This window comes from Sorex fumeus, unplaced genomic scaffold, assembly GCF_029834395.1.
Source record: "Sorex fumeus unplaced genomic scaffold, SorFum_2.1 ptg000072l, whole genome shotgun sequence".
Classification (NCBI taxonomy): domain Eukaryota; kingdom Metazoa; phylum Chordata; class Mammalia; order Eulipotyphla; family Soricidae; genus Sorex; species Sorex fumeus.
The window spans coordinates 54,775,476-54,800,251 of NW_026606129.1; the positions used below are offsets into that span (position 1 = coordinate 54,775,476).

At 41.2% G+C, this 24,776-nt stretch overlaps 1 protein-coding gene across 2 annotated transcripts in view; it reads left to right on the forward strand.

Moving 5' to 3' along the window:
* The window catches only part of CACNA2D3 (calcium voltage-gated channel auxiliary subunit alpha2delta 3), a 1,033,411-nt gene that overhangs the window by 419,285 nt on the left and 589,350 nt on the right, over window positions 1–24,776 (forward strand). For both annotated transcript variants that reach the window (XM_056129451.1, XM_056129450.1), the window contains exon 5: window positions 5,820–5,982. In XM_056129451.1, coding sequence (XP_055985426.1) covers window positions 5,820–5,982 — 163 coding nt within the window. The remainder of the gene's footprint in view (window positions 1–5,819; window positions 5,983–24,776) is intronic.

The following is a 24,776-nucleotide window of genomic DNA, read 5'->3' on the forward strand; positions in this document are numbered from 1 at the left end:
AGATCTTGATTGTGATTTTATTAAAACTTTAGATTGATTTGGGAAGAATTAATATTTACTACCAAGTTTTCTAATCCTTGTGCTAGATATTTATGCCCATTAATTTAATAGATATTTAACTTCTCCCAGCAATATTATTTTTATAATATAATATAATTTTCAGTATACAGGTATTCTGCATATTTAAAAATCATTCTTAAGCATTTTATGGTTTTTATGCTATTATAAATTGGGATTACTTGTCACATTTCAGTTTCTAATTTTCTTTATCACCATAGTTGACCAATACATTTGATTTTATATATTTGTCATTTATTCTGTGACTTTGCTGAACTCCATATTATAGGATATTATGTGAATTCCTTAGTTTTCTAAGGAATTCCTAAGTAATCCTGTCTAAAAATAAAGGCAAGTTTTTTCTCTATAGTGCATATGGCATTACTCTCTCTTTGTCTCTCTCTCTCTCCTTATCTCTCTCTCTCTCTCTCTCTCTCCTTGTCTGCCTCTCTCTCTTTCTCTCCACCCCACCCATTCATCTATCTACTGCCTTTGCCAGGACCATGAGTACTAGGTTGAGAAAAAGTAACAAGACATTCATACCTTGTTCTGGATCCCACTTTTTAATTTGTAGTTCTGGTTTAGATTTTATAATTTAACTACTTTAAAAAAACAACTTTTGATAAAATTGGTCATTTTCCTGTTATTTTGTTTTATTGGTTTCTGCTTTTATTTCCTTTATGTTACTCCTTATTAAATGTTGCTTTTTATTTGTTCTTTTTTATCTTGTTAGTGGAGAATCTTAAGTTATTTATCATAAGTTGTGTCTGTTATCTTTTAAATTTCTACATTCTCTCTAAATTGTTTAGTTATGGTTCATCAATACTGATACTGTTTATTATCATATTAAAATATTTTATAATTTCTTTTTATTACTTAACACATAAAACAGCTTTAAAACATTTTAAAAAGTTATTACTTAACACATTTACTGCTAAGGTATATGTTATTAACATTCAGGTATTTAGGATTTTTCTAAATGTCTTTTCTTAGTTATTATTTATATTTTATATCATTATCATATCTTGCATTCTCAATTTAGCCCATTGTTGTCAGAGTACATTATTTATATTTTAATCATTTTACATTTATTGAGCGATAGCACAGTGGGTAGGGCGTTTGCCTTGCATGCGGCCAACCAGGTCAACCCGAGTTTGATTCCTTCGCCCCTCTCGGAGAGCCCACACAGCAAAGCCTGGCAAGCTACCCATGATGTATTTGATATGCCAAACACAATAAAAGTCTCACAATGTTACTGGGCCCACTCGAGCAAATCAATGAACAACGGGAGGACAGTGACAGTGACAGTGACATATTTATTAACACTTATTTGATGATCCTTAAATATAAATTGAGTCTTATTTTAGACCTAATTTGATCTGAAGAAGAATGTGTGCCATGCATACATGGTTAATTCTACACAGTGAATCAAGTGAAGTTGGTAAGTAGTGTTGCAACATTATCAATTTTCAACTGAAATACTCTCAATGATTCACTATTAAGACTCCTCAATAGACAACTTTGCAATTTTATTGTCACATTTCATTGCTAGAAGAACTAAGTGCATCTTGTGTGATTGCACTAGAGAGAATCCTTGGAATCTTTCATTTGCATTACCCTCGACTTTGTCCCTGTGTATCTTTCTTATTTGATTTTGCTTTATTTTTTAACTGTAATAAATCTCTGCAAATATCAGCTTTGGGGGCCTAGGAATATAGTTCAGCAGTAGATCACATGCTGTGTGAGGCTTTGAGTTTGTACCCTGACACTGCAACACAAAGTCAAACAAATCAGAATTACCTTTGGTTTCATTAATTTTCAGTTGTTAGTGGTTTTAATTGTATTGACTTATGCTCTACAAATAAAAATATTTCTTTTTATCCCTGCTGCTTTCTCTGGATATAATTCTCTCTTGTTTTCCTAATTTCTTGAAAGTAGACACTTAGATGATTAATTTTACATATTTTTCTTAATACATGTATTCAATGTGATAAATTTCCTTTGAAATTTTGCCTTTGCTCATTTGCACATATTTTGATAAATTGTTTTTTTTCACTGAAGAGTTAGAAATTTTTCTTGAGACTTCTTGACACAAATGTTATTAAGAAGTATGCTTTCTCCCCAAGAATTCTGATATGTTTCCAACATTTTTGTTTTGATCTGTAGTTTATTTCTATTGTAGTTTGAGGCATGCTTCATGTGATTTCTATTCCTTTGAATTTGTTGAATATATCATTAAGAATGTGATTTATCCTGGTGAGTGTTTCTTGTGAGCTTGAAAAGGATGTATATTCTATTATTGTTGGAGGAGTTATTCTATAAATGTTAATTACATATGATTGACAGTGTTCTTCAGTTCTGTTTGATCCTAACAAGTTTTCTATCTGCTGAATTCATCAATCTCTACCAGAGGAGTGTTGAAGTCTTCAAATATAATAGTGATGATCTATTTCTCCTTGAAGTTCTATTAATTTGTAACCTAGGCACTTTAAAACTGTTATTAGGTACATTAAGTATTATTATGTCTTTTTAGAGAATTTACTCCTTAATCATTATGTCGTTTAAGTCTAACATTTTTCCTGATATTTTTTCTGACTTGTGTAATTTGCTAATCTGACCTACTTTTCATCAGTGCTAGTTTATTGTGTTCTTTCTTTCTAGTTTTAATCTATCTGTGCTTTACTTTCAAAGTGGTTTCTTTCTGAAATTTTGGTTTATACGACTAAATGTATATTTATATTTAAAAATACTTATGATTCCTCTTCATTTTTGTTTAGTAGTTATTGCAATGGCTAAATGGTAACATGATTGTGTTGGTACCCTTTAGTTTATGACACTTGCATCCACTTGACTGTGGCATGCTAAAGATATCATGCTTTCACTGTGGTGCAGGAGATCCCGAATGGCAGTGCTGCCACAATCCTGACAGATGCATGGGGCAGTACTGGAGACAGAACTTGCAGCCTCTCACTCACAAGGCTCTGCCATTGAGATATTCCTAGACCCCAATAACAAGCTGTGAAATAAAATTGAACCTCTTTTGCCTTTTAATTGTATTTAAACTATTCAAATTCAAAATTATACTTGATGTACATAGATTCATCTGTACCTTACTTGTAAATATTTTTGTTGACTACCCTTGTTATTTGTTTTCAATTTTTCATTACTTGACAGTCTTCTGCTCTTTTTTTTTTTTTTTTGCTTTTTTTTCCTTACATCTGTCAATGCTAACGCATTACTCCTGGTTCTGGTTCTGCACTCAGGAATTACTGCTGGTGGTGCTCAAGGGACCATATAGGATGCTAGGGATGGAACCTGGCTTGACAGCGTGCAAACCAAACACCCTATACACTAAACTATCACTCGAAGCCCCTCTCTCTTTAATTAAGTTTGTTAAATGCCTTAATTTTTTTCCTTTATTTTTTAAAAATTTTTATTAGTGAGACACCATGAGGTACAGTTGTATACTTACAACTTTTTGTGCTTGGGTTTCAATTATACAATGATCAAATACCCATTCCTCTACCAGTGCCCATTTCCCACCACCACGAATCCCAGTATCCCTCCCACCCCCCATGCCCCCCATCCCACCCTGCCTCTGTGGCATGGCATTCCCTTTTTTTCTCTCTCTCCTTTTGGGTGTTGTGGTTTGCAAAAGAGGCAATGGGTGGCAATCATGTTTGGTCTATAGTCTACTTTCAGCATGCTTCTCCCATCCTGGGAGGATCTTCCCAACACCCTTTATTTGGTGCTCCCTTCTCTATCTTGACCTGTGAATTATGTTTCCTGTTAAAATGGCTTTAGTGAATGCTTATTTTAATATACAGTTTCGGCAATATAAATTTATTTTCATAAACCTATACCACTTCATGAGTAGTTTAGAAACTCTGAAGCATAGCATTTTCAGTTTTTTACTCCTATTTCTTATAATACTGCTGTCATTTTGCTTAACACTAAGCTATAATTACATGGTCATTGTTGCTATCATTATTTTGATTTAACTGTTATCTATAAAGTCAGTTAAGAATATGAAAATGAGATCATTGTATTTTTAATTATTCCTATGGTTACATATTTTTATGTTTATATAGATTAGTTTCATTCCATTGTTTTATTTCTTTTTTATGACCTTCTGTCATTTTTAGTAAGGTAGATACACATGCAACAGATTTCTTCAAATTTTATATACATAGAAATATCTCAATTTATTTTTATTTTTTGAAGGATCATCTTACTGGATATAGAATTTTTAGATTGATGATCTTGTACTTGGAGGCATTAGTGTAATTCACTCCACTCTCTTCATGTTTGCAATGGTTTCTGAAGGAAATCTTGTGTAAGCCTATGTTTTTCCCTCTGTAGTTAGTTTTTTTCTCGTCTTTCTTTCCTAATTTTCTTTCAATATTTTATCTTTGTTTTTACTTTTTCCAGGTGCAGTTAATATTATTTCTAGTATACATATACATAAATGTATATATTCTGACCTTTTGAAATTTATGGGGGGTTTTTTGGTCAAATTACTCAACTATTATTAAAGTATTTGTCTCCCTTCTTCTTATATTCCCATTATACACATATTAAACCATTCATGACTATCTGATAATTTCTGGGACAATCCAAAATCCTTCCAAACTGAAAGACAAAGAGAGAGAGAAAAGTTTTTCATTTATTTTCTCTTTTCTATTAAGTTTGCAAAATTTTTAATTTGCGTACTGTAGGACTCACTTGATTATTTTTTTGACCACTTCTACTCAACTGACGGCTCATCAAAGACATTATTTATATCTGTTACAGTGTTTTGGATTTCTAGAATTTACTCTTCTTTTCTAAATCATTCATTTTTCTGGTCTGTTTACTATGTTTCCATTGGTGGTCATTTAGTATATAAGAGTTCGGCTATGGAAATAGACTGCTTTTGTTTGAATTCTGACTCTGTTTATCTACTGATTGATCATTGATAAGGTACATACATTCTTCATACCTCATAACACTTCTACAAAGGATTGTTAGGCGAAGCAAATGGGTTCCCGTGAAAGTCACTCAACACAGTTTTTGGCATAAAATATTCTATCTATGCTTGATAATGATGATGAACATGATCATGATGAAGACGATGATGATAATGACCACCTTGTCACTTATCAAACTAGCTAGGACTCTGCCATCTGAGAGCTTAGGTCCTTACTACTCCTTCTTCTGATGCTTCCCATCAGATGTCCATACTACTACTGACCATTTTAATAATTTGCTGGTGAATATCAGTCTGAGTGATGTCCAAGTGCCAACAAACATGTACAACTTCCTTTATTCAGTCTCTTTGTCATTATTATGTAGACCTTTCTCAGTACCACATGTAAAAATATTTCCTTTTTGTTGTTTCCTTTTACCATGATTTATTATTTTTCCACTGAAAACATGATTCTCTGATATATTGTCTTTACTTAATATTTCTTTGTTGATTTCTAGTCTTCTTCAACTTGAATTTAAAAATTTTTAAAGCTGTTTTATGTATATATTTTCATTAAATGCAAGTTTTAGCACCTTAAATTGCTATTTTCCAAGACTATTTAATGGCATTGGTAAATATTTAGATAGTGTTATCACACCTGTGCAAAAGCAGCCAGAAATGACAAGAAAATATGGAAGGGATTAGGTGCCCAGATCCATAGGTGTAGGAGATCTGCAGATGGTCAGGTCTGTCTGAGTTCACAGTTCTTGTCTTTAAGCCACAGGTAATATAAAATATTTTTTTTATCTTTCAGTACGAATACTTCAATGCTGTGCTGATAAATGAAAGGGACAAAGATGGGAACTTTTTGGAGCTGGGGAAAGAATTCATCTTAGCTCCGAATGACCATTTTAATAATTTGCCGGTGAATATCAGTCTGAGTGATGTCCAAGTGCCAACAAACATGTACAACAAAGGTAAGACCCAATGCATCCATTCCTTTAAGAAGGTGGTGAGGTGGGGTTTTCTGGGCTAGGGGCACTTATTTGAGACATTGTGTGTTTTGGAAAAACTCAGCTGGATGTGTCAACTGAGCTGGAAGGACAAAGTGTGCCTGTTCTTTCTGGAAATTTGGGGCTTCCTGTTTTCTCAGTAGTGCTGGGGGACAGATGCTCATAATTCTAGTACAAGGATCAGCAAAGTAGAGAACCACACAATCTCTTTTTCAACTACTCAGCTTGAATATTCTGGCATAAAAACAATCAGAGAAAACACGAAAATCAGAAAATATGCCTGTGTTCCAATAATACAATTTTCTTGTATTGTGTATTTCTTTTTAAAAAGTTTACTTATTTTTGCTGTCTGTGTTTTCTAATTATAGTTAGGGTACTGTGTTCATAGTGTTGTTGACATTTATGATCTTCATGTACATAGTTACTTCACCTTACAACTACCAAACTGCTCAACACTCCTCACCCATGTTCCTGTGTCACATCCTGTCCACCTACTATCCCCTTGTGTTTTCAGTTCCATTAACATTTTTGGTTTTTCTCTTTGGGCCACAGCCAGCAGTGCCCAGGGCTCACTCCTGGGTCTGTGCTCAGGGATTAAGTCTGGCAGGCCTGGGGGACCATAGGTGGTGCCTAGGATTGAACCTGGGCTGGCTACATGCATGGCAAGTGCCCTGCCCACTCTACTATAGTCCAGCCTCTTACTAATAACACTTTTTTTTTTATTCTATAGAAGCTTATGCCTGGATTTGACCTAGTTTGTAGGCTCTGGTTTACCTGTGATGGAATCTTACTCATCCTCCATTCCTTGTTATGGTGTGGACAGGCAAGGGGTCTGCTGCATTGTGATAGAATCAGCTGTTAGCTTCTGTTTAAACTAAAAAGCAACATGGAATTCAACAGGGCTCTGTGTTTCCAGGCTTCTTTTGTCCCTATTCATAGAGTGTCTAGGAATCTTTTCTAAAATTTCTCTTATATGAGTTTGGAAGCCATTGAAGAACCAGGTACTGCTTTTGGGCACATCTCCTCATAACTCTAGAACTTAGTTTCTTCTTATCTTGGATGCAGTTGTTAGTTGCATTAACCTCCTGGTCTAGTTGTAAAAACTAAAGAAATGATGCTTGTAAAGGATATAAGTTACACCCTCACCATTACTGAGTATGATTTTGCCTACTTTGTTATAGCAGGGAGGTTCCTAAAGGAAGAACCCTTTTTCTAAAAACTATATGAAAAGGCCAGGTCCTTTTAAAAATAAAAACCTGTCCATTGTTTTCCATCCAATCATTGGGGCCAGCTTCAGCATCATGTATAAGAGTGCAATGTATAGGGAGGTTAGAGAGATTTTATAATGGGTAGAGGGTGCTTGCCTTGCACACAGCTGACCCATGATCAATTCTCACCACCCCACATGGTCTCCTTGAGCCCCATCCAGGAGTGACACCTGAACACAGGGCCAGGAGTAAGCTCTGATCACCACTGAATATGGTCCCTAGAACTGAATTTTAAAAAATGCAGCAGTCCAGAGAAAGGTCAGTGTTTGAAACCTATTCCCTTCCCCAGTTGCTGCCTCTGTGATTTTAGCAAACAACGTTCACTCTTGGGTTCTTAGTTTCACTGTTTATAAAATAGGATGTCTCCTCTCTCAGAGGCTTGTTTTCAGGAGATGAAATGTTGCAGCCTTGACAAGAGTCACTCATAGAAAGTGTTACTGTGTCTTAGCTTATTGTGTCTTAGCTCTTATCAAAATTATTGGGAAGTAAGTAACACTTAAAATTGACCTGGTTTCTGTTTAAAGGGTTTGGTCAGTGATTAAAGAACTTTCTATTTACTCTATTTACTTGTGTGCTTCACATCGCTCTTGCTTCATTTTCTTGTTAACCCTACTTAATACTCTATGAAGGCAGTACACATTCTATTATTATTTTGACTATTGTTGGAAGCCAGTGGTGAACTGAATTTACCCTATTACTAAAACTGAATTTACGCTCATTTGTTTGCCCCCTTTGGGAGGCATTCAGGTAAGATCTGAAAACATTGTATGCCACATGCTGAGCAGTTATGGGGCCTGGGGAGTGGGAGCAATAAGGAGGGTTCCTGACCACCTCCACTGATGAATGGACAGAAGCTAATCTTGTCCCCCCCCCCCAAGGAAGGTAATGTCAGCCGGAACCACCCTTCGAGGATCTGCACTAGCCTGTATTCTATGGGCCTAATCGTCACTTTCTCCTCTGAAGGGTTGAAGAGAACCCACACTCAGAAGGATGAACTCGGCTTCATCCAGAGCTTTCAGTTTTCCAGAACCCTCTGTCCCTGAAGAAGGAGCCCCCTTGTGTGCAATGTGACTGTAAGAAAGCCATCCTCTTGGCACTGAGTAACTTCTCAACTAGAGATGAAAAATGCCCCAGATTTTACAGAGCAATTTCAGACAGCAATTGAGAATGATCTTTTAGAATAAGGCAGCTGCTTCAAGGTTGCTTGAGTCATTAGTATAGTAATGGAGATTTAATTACACCTTGGGCTTTAAAGGCATAATTGTACCTTTTGATGGTGAAACACACATAGCCCCAGCACCCACTACTGATAACTCAGGCTGCAGGATGGTGGCTGTGGCACTCTGGGCAACATCCTAGCACAGTCAGCATGCATGAGGCACGGCAAAAATAATGATATTTACAGTCATCCTCAGAGACCATGATAATATCTGTCTCCCATCCTAGATGCAGCCTTTCCGAGCAAGGCCGTAGGGGCAGGAATCAAGGTCAGCCTGGCACTGAATCTTGTCATTGTCAGGCAGTGAATTGCTGCCCCAGGGAGAGGGGAAGGGTCTTCGGGAAAATTCCTGTCTTCATTCTACCTAATTCAAACCAGCCCTAAACCGTCTTTCTTTTCAAACTGCAGAAATGTATTTCATGTTTTGAGGGCCCTCCAGCTCAGATCTTAGTCCTTGATGACATGTTCTCAAAACACATGCTCAGAGCTTGGTCACAGGCTGTGATGGGCCTAGGTTAGAAATACCGCCCTCCTCAACACAGGAAACAGACACAGGGCAGTTTGGACCCGGTGGGTCCAGAGTGCAGTGGTTTGATTCTTGCTTCGGTCAGCTTGTCCCTGTGCTCATGGTCATAACTTCCCATCTGCAATTTAACTGGTGGGTGAAATCTGCCTGTTTTGTACAGTTCACATTCTGCCCCCTTGACTGGACCTTGACTGTTCAACAGGCTCAGCACTGACCTCTGGGTCTGAGTTGCTCCGTCTGCCCAGACACTGATGACAGCTTCAGAGCTGGAGACAGGTGGTCAAGCAAGAGTCACCGCCTCTACCTGGAGCTGTGAGCAGCCCCAGTTCATGGGCAGGACGCTGCTGTGGGACTTGTTACGGATCTGATGGTGAATTCAGATAAAGCTGAACTCTTTAAAAAAAACCTTTTTGTTTTATTTTTTAATTTTTCTTTTGGAACACACTAGACTGTGCTCAGGGTTTTCTCCTAGTGGTGAACAGGGGACCATGCAAAGCGAGTGCCCTCCTTACTGTACAATGTTTCTCACCCCAAAGCTAAATTCTAGCTACTTTTCCTCCCAATGCCTGCCTTTATCACCTTCTCCTTCTTTTCCTTCTTCTTCTCCTTCACATTCTCCTCCTCTTCCTTCTCCACATCTTCCTTTTCCTTTTCCTCCTCTTCACTTACTTCCGGCTCTGCGCTCAGGGCTCACTCTTGGCAGGCTCAGGGAAACATATGGGACGTTGCTGACTGAATGCAGGTCAACAGCATACAAAATCAATGCTCTACATGCTGTAGTATTATTCTGTCTCCTTAAACAGGAGCACAATAATTCCTTTGCTCTTTTGTTGTTTTGGAAGTACCACTGGTTTGCTCCAAGCAGCACTGCTTGCTCTAGAAGCTCTCTGTACAGGGGTTCCCTTCGTGTTTTTGGAGATCTTGGATGGCAAGGATGAGGTGGACTCATCCTGGTGACCCTCGTTCTTCCTAGAGCCCCAAAGCTCCACGATGCTCTTTATGAGAGGGTTTCCATGCATATAGTAGGAGGTGGGGAAGTGTGTGAACAGTCCCCCTATGTGCTTGCCGGCCACAGAGGTGGGCCCTGGTTGATTCTTGAAAGGACACTGAGTGAGTCACAGACTTTCCATGGAAACTAGCAAATTGTCTTGGAAAATAATGGAGCAGGAAGGAAGAAGGAAGAAGGAAATTTAGGGCTGCGGCCATATCCAGAGCCAGCCAGCCCTCCTCCCACTAGGGCCTGCCACCAGTACCTGTGGCACCAATCAAACGTCTGTGCCTCCTCTTCCTCATGCAGAAATTGGGTATGGTGAGTTCTTTGGAGGGGAACTGCATGAGGGGGCATAGCAAGGGTTACACAGAGGATGCTGGTACCGGGTGTTCAGCCCAGTCTACTGCTCGGGTGTCTCCCCCCTTGATAGCCTTAGCTATAACATGGAGTCATGGAGATATGTCCTGGTGATACTCACCCTGAGCACTGCAGGACTAATGCTGATGGGGTTGAGCAGCCAGGCTACCCCACTGACTTTGGCTCCTCTTCTGCTTCTGGAGGGAATGGAGGACTACATTGTGGATTTTGGCCTCTTAGGGAAGCTGAATGAAAGCCAGCCTATCCTGTTCTGATGACAGCCTTGTCCACATGTGTGATTCTCACAGGTAGTTCCAGTTAAAGCAGGAGCAGCCTGAACTGAGAGGCAGTAACTGTGGGCTGCAGGATCACAGCGGTAGGAGCAGGGTGCGAACGGGGCATTTTTCCTCACAGCGCCTGCTCTGGATGGCTTGCTGGGCAGCTAGTCTGTGGCTTTGCATTGCCTCTCGGAGGCATCCTCTGGAACGGGCAGTCACTGGTCTGCCACATATTTGTGTTTTAAAGTGCTGAAACTCAAGAACCGAAGTTACAGCAGAGTGTGGGGATTGAGCCCCTGCTCTTGTCTCACCCTCCTGTGGAAGAACACACATGGCAAGATTCAGGGTTGCTTTTGGCTTTGCCTACTAATCTGAGGCAGAGTTTTTACCCATTTTTTTAAATCCCACATTCCTTTTCCCCATCACTGTTCAGTGACCATAAAGTGACAAAGAAAAGTGACTTCTGATGATAGAAATGGACTGAAAGCAATGTTAACTTTAAAATGTGCATGCAAGTAACATTAAAGAGAAGTAGCTCTATAATTTGATGGGATTGGGGAGGGCAAGGGTGGGTTGTAGCTAGACAGAAAATATGGACATTCCTCTCCCCTCCCTGTCTTCTCTCATCCCCTCCCCCCACCTCCCCACCATATCTCCACCTTATCCTCAATTTACCCCTTCCCTGCCCTCCCCTCTTCTCCTTCTCTCCTCCACTTCATTCCCCTCTCTTCTCTTCTCCCCTCCTCTCCCCTCCCTTCTTGTCCCCTTCCCTCCCTTCCTCTTCCCAATTTCTCTCTTCTCCTCTACTACCCTATCCCTCTCCTCCCCTCCTCATCTCTCCTCTCCTTTTCCCCCCGTCTTCTTCTCCTCTCTTTCCATTTCTGAGCCAATACTAAATGTGCTCAGAACTAATCTCTGACTCTGTGCTCAGGAATCACTCCTAGTGGGCTTGGGTGACTAGACAGTGCCAGATACTAAACCTGCATCAGCCATGTTCAAGGCAAGCACCCTACCTGCTGTACTCTCTCTGGCCCCTCTGTGAGTATTATTTATCCCCCCCAAAAAAAAAATTTGTGAGATTTAAAAAAAAAACTATTTTATTTACTTGTGTAATTTTGGATTTGAGGTCACATCCAGCTGTGATCAGGGCTTACTCCTTGTTCTGCATTTAGGGAAGCACTCCTGGCAGGGCTCAAAGGACCATATGGGGTGCCAGGGATTGAACCTGGGTCAGCCACACACAAGGCAAATGTCCTACCTGTGGTTCTCTCACTCCAGTCTGTGAGAGAATTTTTTTGAACCACTCAGAAGAGAGACAAAGATAGATAGTAGCTCCCTTTTCCATAGTTTCAGGTGGGGTTAAGGAAAGTGTACATTTTAAAAGTGAGAAGTTTAGAAGTTTTATTTTAGAAATTTATGAGAAGCACTTGCACCATTTTTGCCTCATCCCTCTACTGCTCCATGAAGGAGCTCAGGCTGTTTTCTCCTCTCTTTTTTCAGAAGAAGCAACTGAAGGCCAGGGAGGCTGAATCTGCATCCTATGGGAGGATGGTTTGTGCAAAGTTGACCTTATTTTTCTGTTTTGTTTTTGAGCTACACTTGGTGCTCAAGGCTTATTTCTGCCCTGTATTCAGGGATTACTCCTGGTGGGGCTCCGGGGACCATATCAGGTGTTGGGAATCATATCCGGGTTGGGTGTGTGCAAACAAACACCCTACTCGCTCTACCATCTCTCCAGCCCTAATGATGACAAACCCAGATTCCTGCGCTCTCTCTTGGCCTTAGCTCCTGGAGAATCTCTTTTGTTCCCATAAGATGCAGTGTATCAGGGCTCAGTTCCCTTGGGTCACTATGGCATATGAGGATCTTGTCAGCTCATTTCCAACTTTCTTCCTGGAACTTTAACTTTCCCTGGGCACTGTTCTGAGGAGTGGAGCACAAGGCTGCTGCAGTGGCTACCCAGATCCATCAGCACAATCTGTTTCTATTACTGTTCTTTGGCTCTATCTACTCTTTACCCCATGATACAAGTTCTATAATTCCAGTAAGCTGAGGTTCCCCTTGGAGCAGTTGCTCACTGCTATAGGTTCTATATATTAGCTCCGCAAACATCTGTAAAGTAAGTAATACAAAGGCTCCAGCTCTGTGCTTGAGACAGAAAAGGAGACATAGTAGGGAAAAAACAACATGTTTCATTAAATACTCTGTTCTTCCTTTTTTTTGGTTCATTTATTTTTGATTTCTTCCTTTTTTCCTTCGTTCAATGTTGACGCTCTAGAAATATATTCATGACTGAGACATGAGTCATGAGTCATGGTCTCTGAGTATTAGGGAAAGGTGGTACTTGGTGATCTGAATTACAAATGGAGACCAGGCAGTCTCTCAGAGGGAGAGTGATTGCCTTGCATGACATCATTGGGTTTTATCTCTGTGCAAAGGAAGAAGAGAAAGAAAGAAAGAAAGAAAGAAAGAAAGAAAGAAAGAAAGAAAGAAAGAGGAAAGGAGGAAGGGAATGAAGGGAAGAAAGCAAAAAAGGGTAGGGAGAGAAGGAAGAGAAGTAAAGGGAAGGAAAGAAATTCTTCTGAAAATTCCAGGTGGGACTAAATGTTGGGCACGGAAGACTGGGTTCCCTTTTCAAAGTGAGATTTGCCTGCTGTGGTGTGGATGGTCAGGCTGGCTGGGTTGGGATTTGTCATATGTCTCATCCTATTTTTCAAACGTTGGGTTTGATAAAATGCAAGATGCATTTTGCCAAGCACTTTTCCCCTTAATTACATGTGTATATTTTAAGGAAAATTTAATCCATATGTTTCTGATTCGTTTACACGGAATCATTAAAATGTTGTTTTCTAAAAGCCATTTGATGTGCAAGAAGGCTCATAAACCTTTTAAAAAGCTGTGTTTAAAATTTCTTTCTTTATTGTTTCTTTTTCCCTTTACGTGTGTGTGTGTGTGTGTGTGTATGCACAAAAGAAAGATCTGAGAATGTCAAAAACAAGCTTGAACTCTAAATGACTTACTTTCTCCTCAACATTCTGACCTGAATCTTTAGAAATGGGCCCGAATCTTGCCACTGAAGTCACTATAAAATTGTTATACCAAAGAATCCTTAACGTTTCTCTAATGCTTTGGAAATTATACTTTTATGTCACCACATATCCTTCCGTTTTTATGTTCTTTGTCCACTGGTCCACTTACTAGTGAAGATCTGCAGGTGCAGGTCCGCAGTTTGCATTGTACAGTTCACTGTTTAAATGGTGTAATGAGCTAAACTTGTTTTGTTTTGGGATCATACCAGTGATTCTCTTGGCTTACTCCTGTTTGGGTGCTCAGAGATCACTCCTAGAAGTGCGCAGGGGACCATATGCAGTACCACAGATCAAACTTAGGTAGATTAGCCACTTGCAAGGCAGGTGCCTCAACTTACATAAATCTCTTTGGTCCCAGATTCTTTTTATCAGTCTCTTTGCACTTCTGATTATGTATGTGTGTATACACATAACACAAATGTAGGTTTGCATACATGTGCAGGTGTCTGTACTTCAGCATATGCCCACATTTTCTCAGAAGTGGTGCTGGTAGGTATATTCCATGTCTCCCTAGCCCCTTTTTCCTCTGTTTAGACTTAAGTTTACTCCAGAATTTGCTCTTGTCAGTGAATGTGTCAGTGAAACAAGTGAATGAATGAGTGAATGCAGAATGAATGTGTTGATGATATACTTAGAGCTATACTCTCTATGCTGAGGTCTCAGTTGAACTCTGTAATTTTTTTTTATCACATTAGGTTTCATAGGCAGTAGTAAAGACCACCATCTCTTACAACATTCTAGGAAAGAATTCCAGGGCAAGCCTTTAATAGCTTTCACCCTGAGAGTCAGGTCCTGAGGTTAAATGGAGTAAAACCAAACACGTGGCTTTAGAAGCTAGCAAGTAGTGCTTCCTTAAAAAGTAAGAGGGAAAGGACGTTGTATCTCCAGCCTCTACTGCCTATTTCCATAGAAACACTTTCATTCTGGTACCCTTCTCTCTGCCACTGGCCACTGTAGGTCCTATTGTCTCCCTCCTAGCCAATTTCTAGGCTCTTTACAGAGTTTCAGGAGAGTCTTTTGAGTACAACAGCCTGAACCTGAAGCATTAGCAGTATAAGCTTGGTGAATTAGGGACAGAAAATGATTCCCTGAGCCACAGTCTCCCCACCTATTAGGTAAAAGGTGTCAATTTGAGCTTGTGGATACAGCACCTGGCACTGTACCCAGCATCTGGAAGAACTTGGCTGAGACATGTTGTACTCTCTCCCTAAACCTATTTCCACCTTTCTACATCCCAGGTAAGCTCCAGATTGTCTCCAAATTTGAGCACAGACTCACCTTTCCATTCAGTGCTCTTTTGTAGGATGGAAGTGCAAACAGCCTAACAAATAAGATGTCCACACACTGTTTCTACTGGACACCCTTTTCTCTTCCTGGTCACAACTCCAGGACCCCAGCTCTCTGGAGGGCTCAGCCTGTGTGTGTATGTGTGTGTGTGTGTGTGTGATTGTGTTTTTGAGGACTCCAGCAGAAGGACTGGATCTTCCACAGGTATTTGTCGTACTGAATCATACAGTCTTACAGATCATCACAAATAGATTATTTCTTTGTTTTTCATATTTTTGGTCTGTCACTTCTGCTTCCATTTGGATTGGATTTTTGTGTATATCTTCTGTGTGTTTGTGTATGAAGATAGTATTAGATTTGTGTTTATGCATTGTTTTGATTGTGGCCACACACACTCAGGGTGCTGGAGAGGTGGGAGTTGGAGACATGACTGGTGGACAATGTTTTGAAATTATCAGGACTGTCCCTGGCAGCAGGGGGAGTCTTTTTGTGATGAAAATCCAACTTGGGTCTTTGCATGTGTTAACCATGGTGGACCATCTTTGTGGTATTTTAAAAGTCTCTTTTTCTTTCATTTTTCTTCTAGAATAGGAGGAATGAGGATTAATGCTTGGGAGATGGTGGGAGCTGAATCGAGGTTAAAGGGATTCTATAAAAGGATGCAGGGTGGTAAAGAATCTCAAGAGTGCCATGGAGGGTACTGGAGCCATAGTACAATGGGTTGAATGCTTATCTTGCTCGTGTCCTACCTGGGTTTGACCCCTGACACTCCATACAGTCTCCTGAGCTCAGTAAAGAGTGATCCCTGAATACAGATCCAGGAGTCATCTCTGAGCATTTCAGGTATCCCCCTTCAAAGAAAAAAGAGTTCTACTGATTGCTTGCAATGCTTTTTTTATTCCCTGATCCCTCGTATCTTGATATGTGTGAAATATCATAGTGATTGTGTAGAGCTGTAACATGTAGGCGAATTAATTTTGTCTAGGATGAATTTCCAGAATAATTGAAATCTAATAGTTTGGGTCATGTGTTTACTTTTTTTAAAAATGGCAGAGACAATTCAGGATCATTCTCATGAGAATATCTCTTGTGGACACATGTTTTCAGTGATGTGAATGAGAGGGAGAGGAGTAGCACCATCCCAGAAACCCAGGGACCACGACAGGAGTGCTGAAAACCAGTGGGGAACATGAGAACCGACTCCCTGTCCCTGGAATCACTCCCGTGGTCACACTATGCCTAGGTTCACAAGGATGGGAATGGAATTATTTTGCCCAGAAAGTACATGCTGGAAACTCAGAATTTTGTTCCTTCCTTGTCCCAAAGCTTCTCAGCTGCTCTGCTAGATCCAACACTCATTGGGGTGACCTAGGACCTACTCAGGGAATGGTCTCAGTGTAAGCAGCACCTACACTTGTGACAGCTACACAGGATTGTCAGCTGTGAAGTATGCATGATAGCTTCTGTCTCATGGGGTGGAGAAGGTTCAATGAACCTATATATTAAACCACACTTTGGCAAGTATGTGTAAAGCTTATTATGAGTCACCTTTATTATTATTTTGTAAGTATAATCACAGTCACGGTCACGGTCCTCCCGTTGTTCATTGACTTGCTCAAGCGGAACCAGTAACATCTCCATCATGAGACTTGTTACTGTGTTTGGCATATTGAATATGTCACGGGTAGCTTGCCAGGCTTTGCTGTGTGGGTGAGATACTCTCAGTAGCTTGTCGGGCTCTCCGAGAGGGGCAGAGGAATCGAACCCCGCTCGGCCTAGCTGGCTGCATGCAAGGCAAAATATGATAATAGTTAAAATTCACAATGATGGTATGGCTTGTCTCTGGGAATATCTATTAATATCCATTTTATATCCTGGCCCTTGGAGTCCTTTTTGTCTCTGGAGCTGTACATGAAGAAATTCAATTAATAGAGAATGTTGTGGAATGACAGATGTTTATGGGGGTTTGATGTCAGTGCACAGCTTCTGCTAGCTGCCCGTTCATAATATCCACCTCTATTCCCCATGATCGTGCCTCTGGCATAGGCATGGTGAGCCTTCTTTATTCACTTCCTATTGCTTGGGACATGTGACTACTGAGGAATGAATTGTCCTTGTCAATGGGAGGCTAAAGACTTCCAGGAACTCAGTTTGATTTTCTTTTGCTTGGGGCTCAGTGCTCTCATGGTGGCCTAGAGGAAATCAGCTGCTGGTTGGACTAAGTATTGAGCGGGGGTGGTGGAGAAAGAATATTCTCCTCCTTTCTACTTAACCATGCTCCTTTTTCTCTCCCAAACTTCATGGTAACGTAGTCTCTCCAGAACACAGGACTCATTACCCTTGGAGACACCTGTGCATTAGACCAATGAGGATTCTTATTGATATAACACAACAGTGTTATATTTCTATGTGCTGGGCACACACATGATCTCATATTGAACAATCTTAGCCATAGTTCAGTCATGCAGAGACAATTACTTGTCCTGTGTTCTGTACATTAGAATAATGAGTCAGGACCCTGAGCTTACACTTGCTCAATATCACTCAATTAGTAAAATTGGCAAGTCGGCATGTAACTCTAAGGGTTGAACTTAGAACTACCACTGGCTTTTCATAATGTGCCTGAGATGCTTTCCTATCCGCTATCCCATGGCTCATTTCCAGTGTTCATTTGGCTGTGTCTTGCCTGTTTACATACACACTTCACATGTGCAACAAATGACAGGCCCTGTTTTTGTCAAATTGTGCTATTTCTTCTCAGCATGTGAAAATCCATCATAAATGAAAAGTAGTCTTATTTTACATAAACACTACCAATCTCTTCCCTTGATCAAAATAAATGCTGTGGCATAGAATCTCTTAAAAAATGTAAAGCAAATTCTGCACGGGAATGTCAGCGGGTACCAACTGCTCACACATTCAGGATATTTCTGTGGGAAATGAGATGGTTCCACATTTAATCCTGCAAACAACCTGCCATACTGAAATATGTAGAAGATAAATGAGTAAGGGGGTGATGATTCACCATGCAGAAAGACACTTTGCCTCCCAGAAAGTTCACTGCACCATGTTGAGAAGTGAATTTTTTTATGGTAGCTACTGGAGTGGCATTTGAAAGTCTGGGTTCCGGGGACACTTCTGCCACATATTGGCATTTGTCTTCTGGGATGGTGCACATTAGACACCAACATGAGAATTGTGATGAGGGCCGAGAGGTCTATGTTCTTATGGATTTAAATAGCTTGGGAGAACCAGATGGGAAGTGATCAAAACCCTGAAGGAGAGGGCTGGGTTTCAGTGACAGCACACTCTGGAACTCCTCAGTCTACGCTACATACAGTAGAGTGGGGCCTCATGGTACTCAGAGCATAACTTACCTGTGGAAGACCAACTCACATGTTGTCTGAAGATGGGTGGGAAAAATGTAACTGAGAGTTGGGTGAGGGTGAGAAGCAGGGACAGTTACAGGAAGAGAGATACCTTGCAAAAGGTGGTGATAAGTTGTCTTTGAAAAATATTTGGGGATGGATAATAGTGGGGAGGAGATACTGTGGAAAATGCCATACTATTGGCAGTTTACCATGTGTAAGAGATATTCAAGGAGTAAGAATTGTTACCATAGGAAAAAACTATTTAAGAGTCAACTTTCCTTAAACTTATGTGATTTTTGGCATTATTGGACCACAGAATTGCCACTGGCATCTCAGAAGACATAGTGTTTCCTGAGACTCCAAGGTAAAACAAGAAATACCCAAAAAGCAAAAGGTATAGAAAAAAATTCATCATAGTGTATGTGTGTGTGCAGGGTCGGGGGGAGAGTGAGAGAGAAAAAGAGAGAGGGAGATAGAAAGAGAGAGAGGGACAGAGAGTGGGATAGAGGGAGAGAGAGATCTGAAAAAAATGGACAGAAATCAATGTTTTTACTCTCTACTTTTCACCCTTTCTTCAGTTTGAATACTTTACTGCTTCCTTTTGGGAGAATTAGAAACAAAAGAACAGAAGAACTTGATTTATAAATAAATGTTGCTCATCTTTCAGGTATGTACCTCTGCCATAAAAGGAAACTCATCTGCACATGGCCTGTTAAAGACTTCCTAGTTGGCAGTTCCTTCTACTTTGTGATGGCCATAGGTGACATGTTTGAGGCAGGAGAGCCCTCAAGCAAGCTGCCTCTGCTGGCAATTGTGTATTCCTACTGTTTCCTTACAAGGGGGCTGTTCTGTCACTGTCACTGTCCTCCCGTTGTTCATCGATTTGCCCGAGTGGGCCCAGTAATGTCTCCATCATGAGATTTGTTGTTACTGTGTTCGGCATATTGAATACGTCACAGGTAGCTTGCCAGGCTTTGCCATGCAGGCGAGATAATCTCGGTAGCTTGCCGAGCTATCCAAGAGGGGAAGAATTGAACCTGGCTCGGCCATGCCAGCTGCGTGCAAGGCAAACGCCCTACCACTGTCCTATAGCTCCAGCCCCACAGTGGGGCTCTTTTCTCGTACAAATGATGCTGACCAAGGAAAGAGCAAGAGTTCTCCTTAAAAGTGATTCATGACACTCCCTGTACCCGATGCAGTGCATCAGATGTGGGAAAGATACATTGCAGAGATGCAGAACATACTGCACTTGGGAAATAAGACAGTTCTTCCAGGGGGCAGACTGAAACAGGATCAGAGTGAAATTTTCTGGTCTTTAGTCAATGCAAATGACTGGTGTGGTCTCGTGTTATGCTATTGTGACCATAATCTCAGGTACCTGTAAGAGGGATTTTTAAAGCAACTCTTTCTGGAATCCACCGGATGCTTTGGAGCTGAGATTAAACTGTGGGTGACCATCCCAAGTGCTGACACAACATTTAAAAATTGTCTTCGGATATTTTTTTTTATTATTTGTTTTCAGTGAATGTTTGGGTTCTATACCTATTTTTTATACCTGTTTACCAAGGGTCTTGTAAAAATTTATTTTTTAAAAAGAAGTGTGAATAGAAAACATATAAATAGCTTTCCTGAGAAGGAAGTGAGGTCTTAGAACAATTAGTGTTAAGGTGGCCAAATCTTATGCACCAGATAGAACTTTTATCCCCTACTTTCCCCTCATCTCTCAGTTCCCTTCCTCCAGCCTTGATATTCATTTGTTATCTGTATCTCAGAGAATGTGGACTGCTTAAGTGCTTGGAAAATCCTGGCAACACAAATAGGGCTTGGGTTAAAGGGCTGCTCTCAGGTGTGCTCTCTGCTCACGACCACTGTTTCTCATAATGCCTGGTGGTTCTGTTTTTGCTCCAGTGAACTGCCGTCTTGTTTTCTTTCTCCAAATCTGAAGTGGGAGTTATTTTTGTGCATTTCTGATCTATTTTTTCTGCTTTCTGATCTTATTTTTTTTTCTGCTTTTATATTCCTGGCAGTAGAAAAATCCTGGAGTTATCTCTACCTCAACAACTTCTGCTATGCCATTTGTGTCACATATGTGAATTCTATTTTCTCAATAAAGTTTTACAGTGTCTCCGAATGTTCTCAGGAGTTTTAGCAACAAACCTTCTCATCTCTTTAGTTTTTTCATTACCTTAAAAACACCTGAGTCAAAATTCTCCCCCATTCTTTACCTGAGTACAGGAATATTTCCCTTCACAGAATATTACCACATCTCAATTTACCAGGGTTTAATTATTTACTTCTTTTCAAGTGTAGTCACTTTATTTTTTCCAAAGGAGATTTGAGACTGCTGTACCAAGCCAACCTGTCCTCACCCCAATATCATGTGGTCTGCATGTGTCCTTCTTGTTCCACCCTTTCTTTTGTGAAAGACTAGCAAAAAAAATCTGAGTGATATTCTCGTGCATTTATATTCACTATTCCCCAAGGCACTGATATTTAAGTTCAGTTTGGGGTGACTGTGCTGAATGAAAAGGATACTGAATAACATTTGATGTGGAAGAAACACTGAACTCATAGAGAAGCTTCATTTTGTTCATTTTTTGAGTGGATAACCCAGCAGGTGTAAAATATCTACCAAGATTCTTCTGTCTCCCCGGGGATAATGATGGATGAAGAGGGCAAAGCTGCCATATCTGCATGTTCACTGAGAGTAGGTGCTGCACTAGGTGATCACTGTATTGTCTGCCTGGTTGCCCACAGCAACCACATAGGCATGAAATAGCTACTTGTGTCTGATGCATCAGTGATGGACCCTAAGGCCAAAAAGCCTGAGTTAGTTAGAATCAAGGCTCTACTGCTAAGCTGCTGGGTAAATTTTAAGCAAAATATTGTACTAATTTGCACCTCAGGGGAATATGACTATAACTAACTCCACACTTAAGATCTTGGGAGGACTAGGGGCATGTGTGAGTGTGTGTGTATGTGTGTGTGTGTGTGTGTGTGTATGTATCTGTATCTGTGTGTCTGTGTATGTGTGTATAAGAGAGAGAGGAGAGAGAGAGAGACAGAGAGAGAGAGAGAGAGAGAGAGAGAGAGAGAGAGAGAGAGAGAACAAGCATGTATGTTCCTTCTTTCATGTTAGAAGGCTTGGAGAAGTCGCCATCATTCCTGATTTCCTGACATTATTTACCCAGTTTACATATTTGAAATCAGTCTTAGGGAAGTCAAGTTATTCGTTGAGATCTGAGTCTATATCCAGATTTGCCCATCTTCAATGTTCCTTGTCTTATCTGTCATGCTTTAAGGAGCAATGAAGTTTACTGGACAGGAGGGCGTTACGAATACTTTTCCCAGCTTCTGCCGCATCTACTAGTACTTCTGCTCTTCTCTCTTTGAGGTCTTCCTTGATCGCATCTCTGCACTGCTTTGCGAGCTTGGACGTTAGCTTGCAGTTGCCTGAGGCAAGCGCCAAACCACGCTGGCGAATTAGCTCAAGAGTTTTTGAAGACAGGCTTTTTTGTGGCTATCTCTCTCTTGGCGTTCCTCACACATTCGTGGAGGTGCTGAACCAGTCGATCGTATTCCTCGTCAATGTTGTCAACAATGGTATCTTCCCATGTTGCCGCAATAGTGCCAAAGAGTTCCCAGTTGGTGGTTGTTCTGGGAGTTCTCTTTTTGAACTTTGCAGCCCTTTCTCCCCGCTCTGTGAAGTAGAATTTTGCACGAAGGAGACGGTGGTCCGATCCCGTCTGAAATTTTGGGACAACAGTGACATCAGTCAGGCAAAACCATCGATTGAATATGATGTGGTCTATTTCGTTGTGGAATCCTCCACCGGGAGACTCCCATGTCCAACGTTTAGATTCTGCCTTCTGGAACTGTGAGTTACCATGGATGGTCCTGGTCGACATGATGAATACAGACAGTCTCTCACCTTGTTCGTTCCATTCTAGGCCATGGGTCCCGATGTGAAGTTCTTCAGCTGATCTTCTCGGTCCTATCTTGGCATTAAAATCACCCACAATGATCTTGAAGAAGGTGTGGTCTTCTTTATAGAACTTCTCCAGCTCCATGTAGAACTTCTCGGTTTCTCTTTCATCATAATGAGATGTTAGTGCGTAGACAACGAAGATAGAAATTGCAGGCATTGAGCCACATCTATTCAAATGCAAACGTCCGGGTTGTTAGGCATTCAAATGAATCAATGCTCATGGCCAAGTTTGTGTTGACAAGGACACCAACGCCTCCGACACCTCTTTTATCGCATGTTCCGAGGAACAATTCTTTTCCAGTGTCGAAAACAGCATGGTGAGATTCGTGCCTTCTTGTCTCGGTCAGACCAATGATGTCGTACTTGATCATTCGTGCTTGTACCATCAGGTCCTCAATGGATGCATCTGATGCTAGCGTACGTGCATTGAAAGTACAGATGATCATTTTTGTCTTCCTTCGTTGTGGCAGCCTAGTTCGGCCTTGAGATTTTGTCGGCCTCTCCTTTCTCATCCTTCTCAGTGCTGCCATGTCGGTGAAGCCTTCAGGATCAGGTGAATGAGACCAGTTGTAGTTACTGGTTTTGGCATATCAAATACACAACAGATAGCTTGCCAGGCTTTTCCTGAACACCTGAAGAACTTGCCATCAGTACTCATCAATACACTGGCTCGGCTCTTCACTCTGTACCTGTCTGAATGCAAGGTTCCGTCCCAATGGAAAACCAGCAGGACCATACTACTGTTCAAGAAGGGAGACATCCATGACATTGGCAACTATCGCCTGATCTGCCTATTGTCTGACATCTAAAAGTTGTTCACTCGAGTCATCCTAAATAGGATTGGCAGAACACTAGATGAAGGACAACCATGCGAGCAAGCAGGGTTCCGCAAAGGATTCAGCACCATCGACCATATCCACACAATAACCAAGCTCATTGAGGTTTCTCGGGAGTTCAAGATGCCACTCTGTCTAACGTTCATTGATTTAAAGAAGGCCTTTGATTCTGTTGAGACGGAAGCGGTCATTGAAGCCCTAGCCAATCAGGGCATTCAAGCCCAATACATCAAGATCCTCCGTGAGCTGTAGTGCGGATTCACTACCAGGATCTCACCATTCTACAAAGAAGTGATCATTGATGTCAAGAGAGGGGTTCGGCAGGGTGATACCATTTCACCGAAACTCTTCAGTGCCACCCTCGAGAACATCATGTGACGACTAGAATGGGAAGGAATGGGAGTGAAGATCGATGGTCGGCAACTATACCACCTCCGCTTTGCTGATGACATTGTTTTAATAACACCAAACATCAGCCAAGCGGCACAAATGCTGGCCGACTTTGACTGTGAGTGTGGAAAGGTAGGACTACAGCTGAATCTTACGAAGACAATGTTTATGAGAAACAGCCTCGTTCCTGACGACCCATTCGCTCTCAATGGAACGACCATCTCCGAATGCAGCAGCTATGTGTACCTAGGTCGAGAGGTCAACATGACAAATGACCTGGCACCCGAGCTGCGCAGGAGGAAGAGAGCGGCTTGGAACGCCTTCAAGAACGTCGAAGAAATAGCTAAGAGGACGAAGAACCTCTGGCTCCGGGCACATCTCTTTGATTCCACTGTTCTTCCTGCATTAACATATGCCTCAGAGACCTGGGCCCTATGCAAACAGGAGGAGAATGCTATTCGGGTCTCCCAAAGAAGAATAGAAAGAGCTATGCTTGGAATATCACGTTTCACTCAAATAAGAGAAAGAATCCGGAGTTCTGACATCTGTCGACGATCAAGAATCAGGGATACTGTCTCATTTGCCAAGGTGTCAAAAATCAGGTGTCACGTAATGAGATTTAAAGACGACCACTGGACTAGAGCTGTTACTGACTGGATTCCACGGGATGTCAAAAGACCGCATGGCCGCCCACGTACCAGATGGTCAGACTTCTTCGTCAAGATCATGATTGATCGGCTTGAGGCTCTTCATGTTCCCAGAGGGAACAGATGCCATTGGGCTACACTAGCACGCGACAGGGACAAATGGAGATGTTACTGGCACCCGCTCGAGCAAATCGACGACTAACGGGAAGTTAAGTGATTAAATGATTAAGTGAAGTTTACTGGAGCAGTGGTGCAGCAGATAGATCACTTGTCTTGCACTCAGCTGACAGGGTTCAATCCCTAGTATCCCATATCCCTGAGTGCAGAGCCAGGAGTATGCCCTGAGTACAGCTGGTATGACCCAAATAAACAAGCAAACAAAAAGGAAGCAATGAAAGCTTCCCAAGTGATAGGTTTTGGTGGTCAGTCTGATCAAACCCCAATTAGAGTGTAGCCAATGATAGCTCTTAAGGACAGTCTCTGCAGTCAGAACTCACTTTCTAGCCAACAA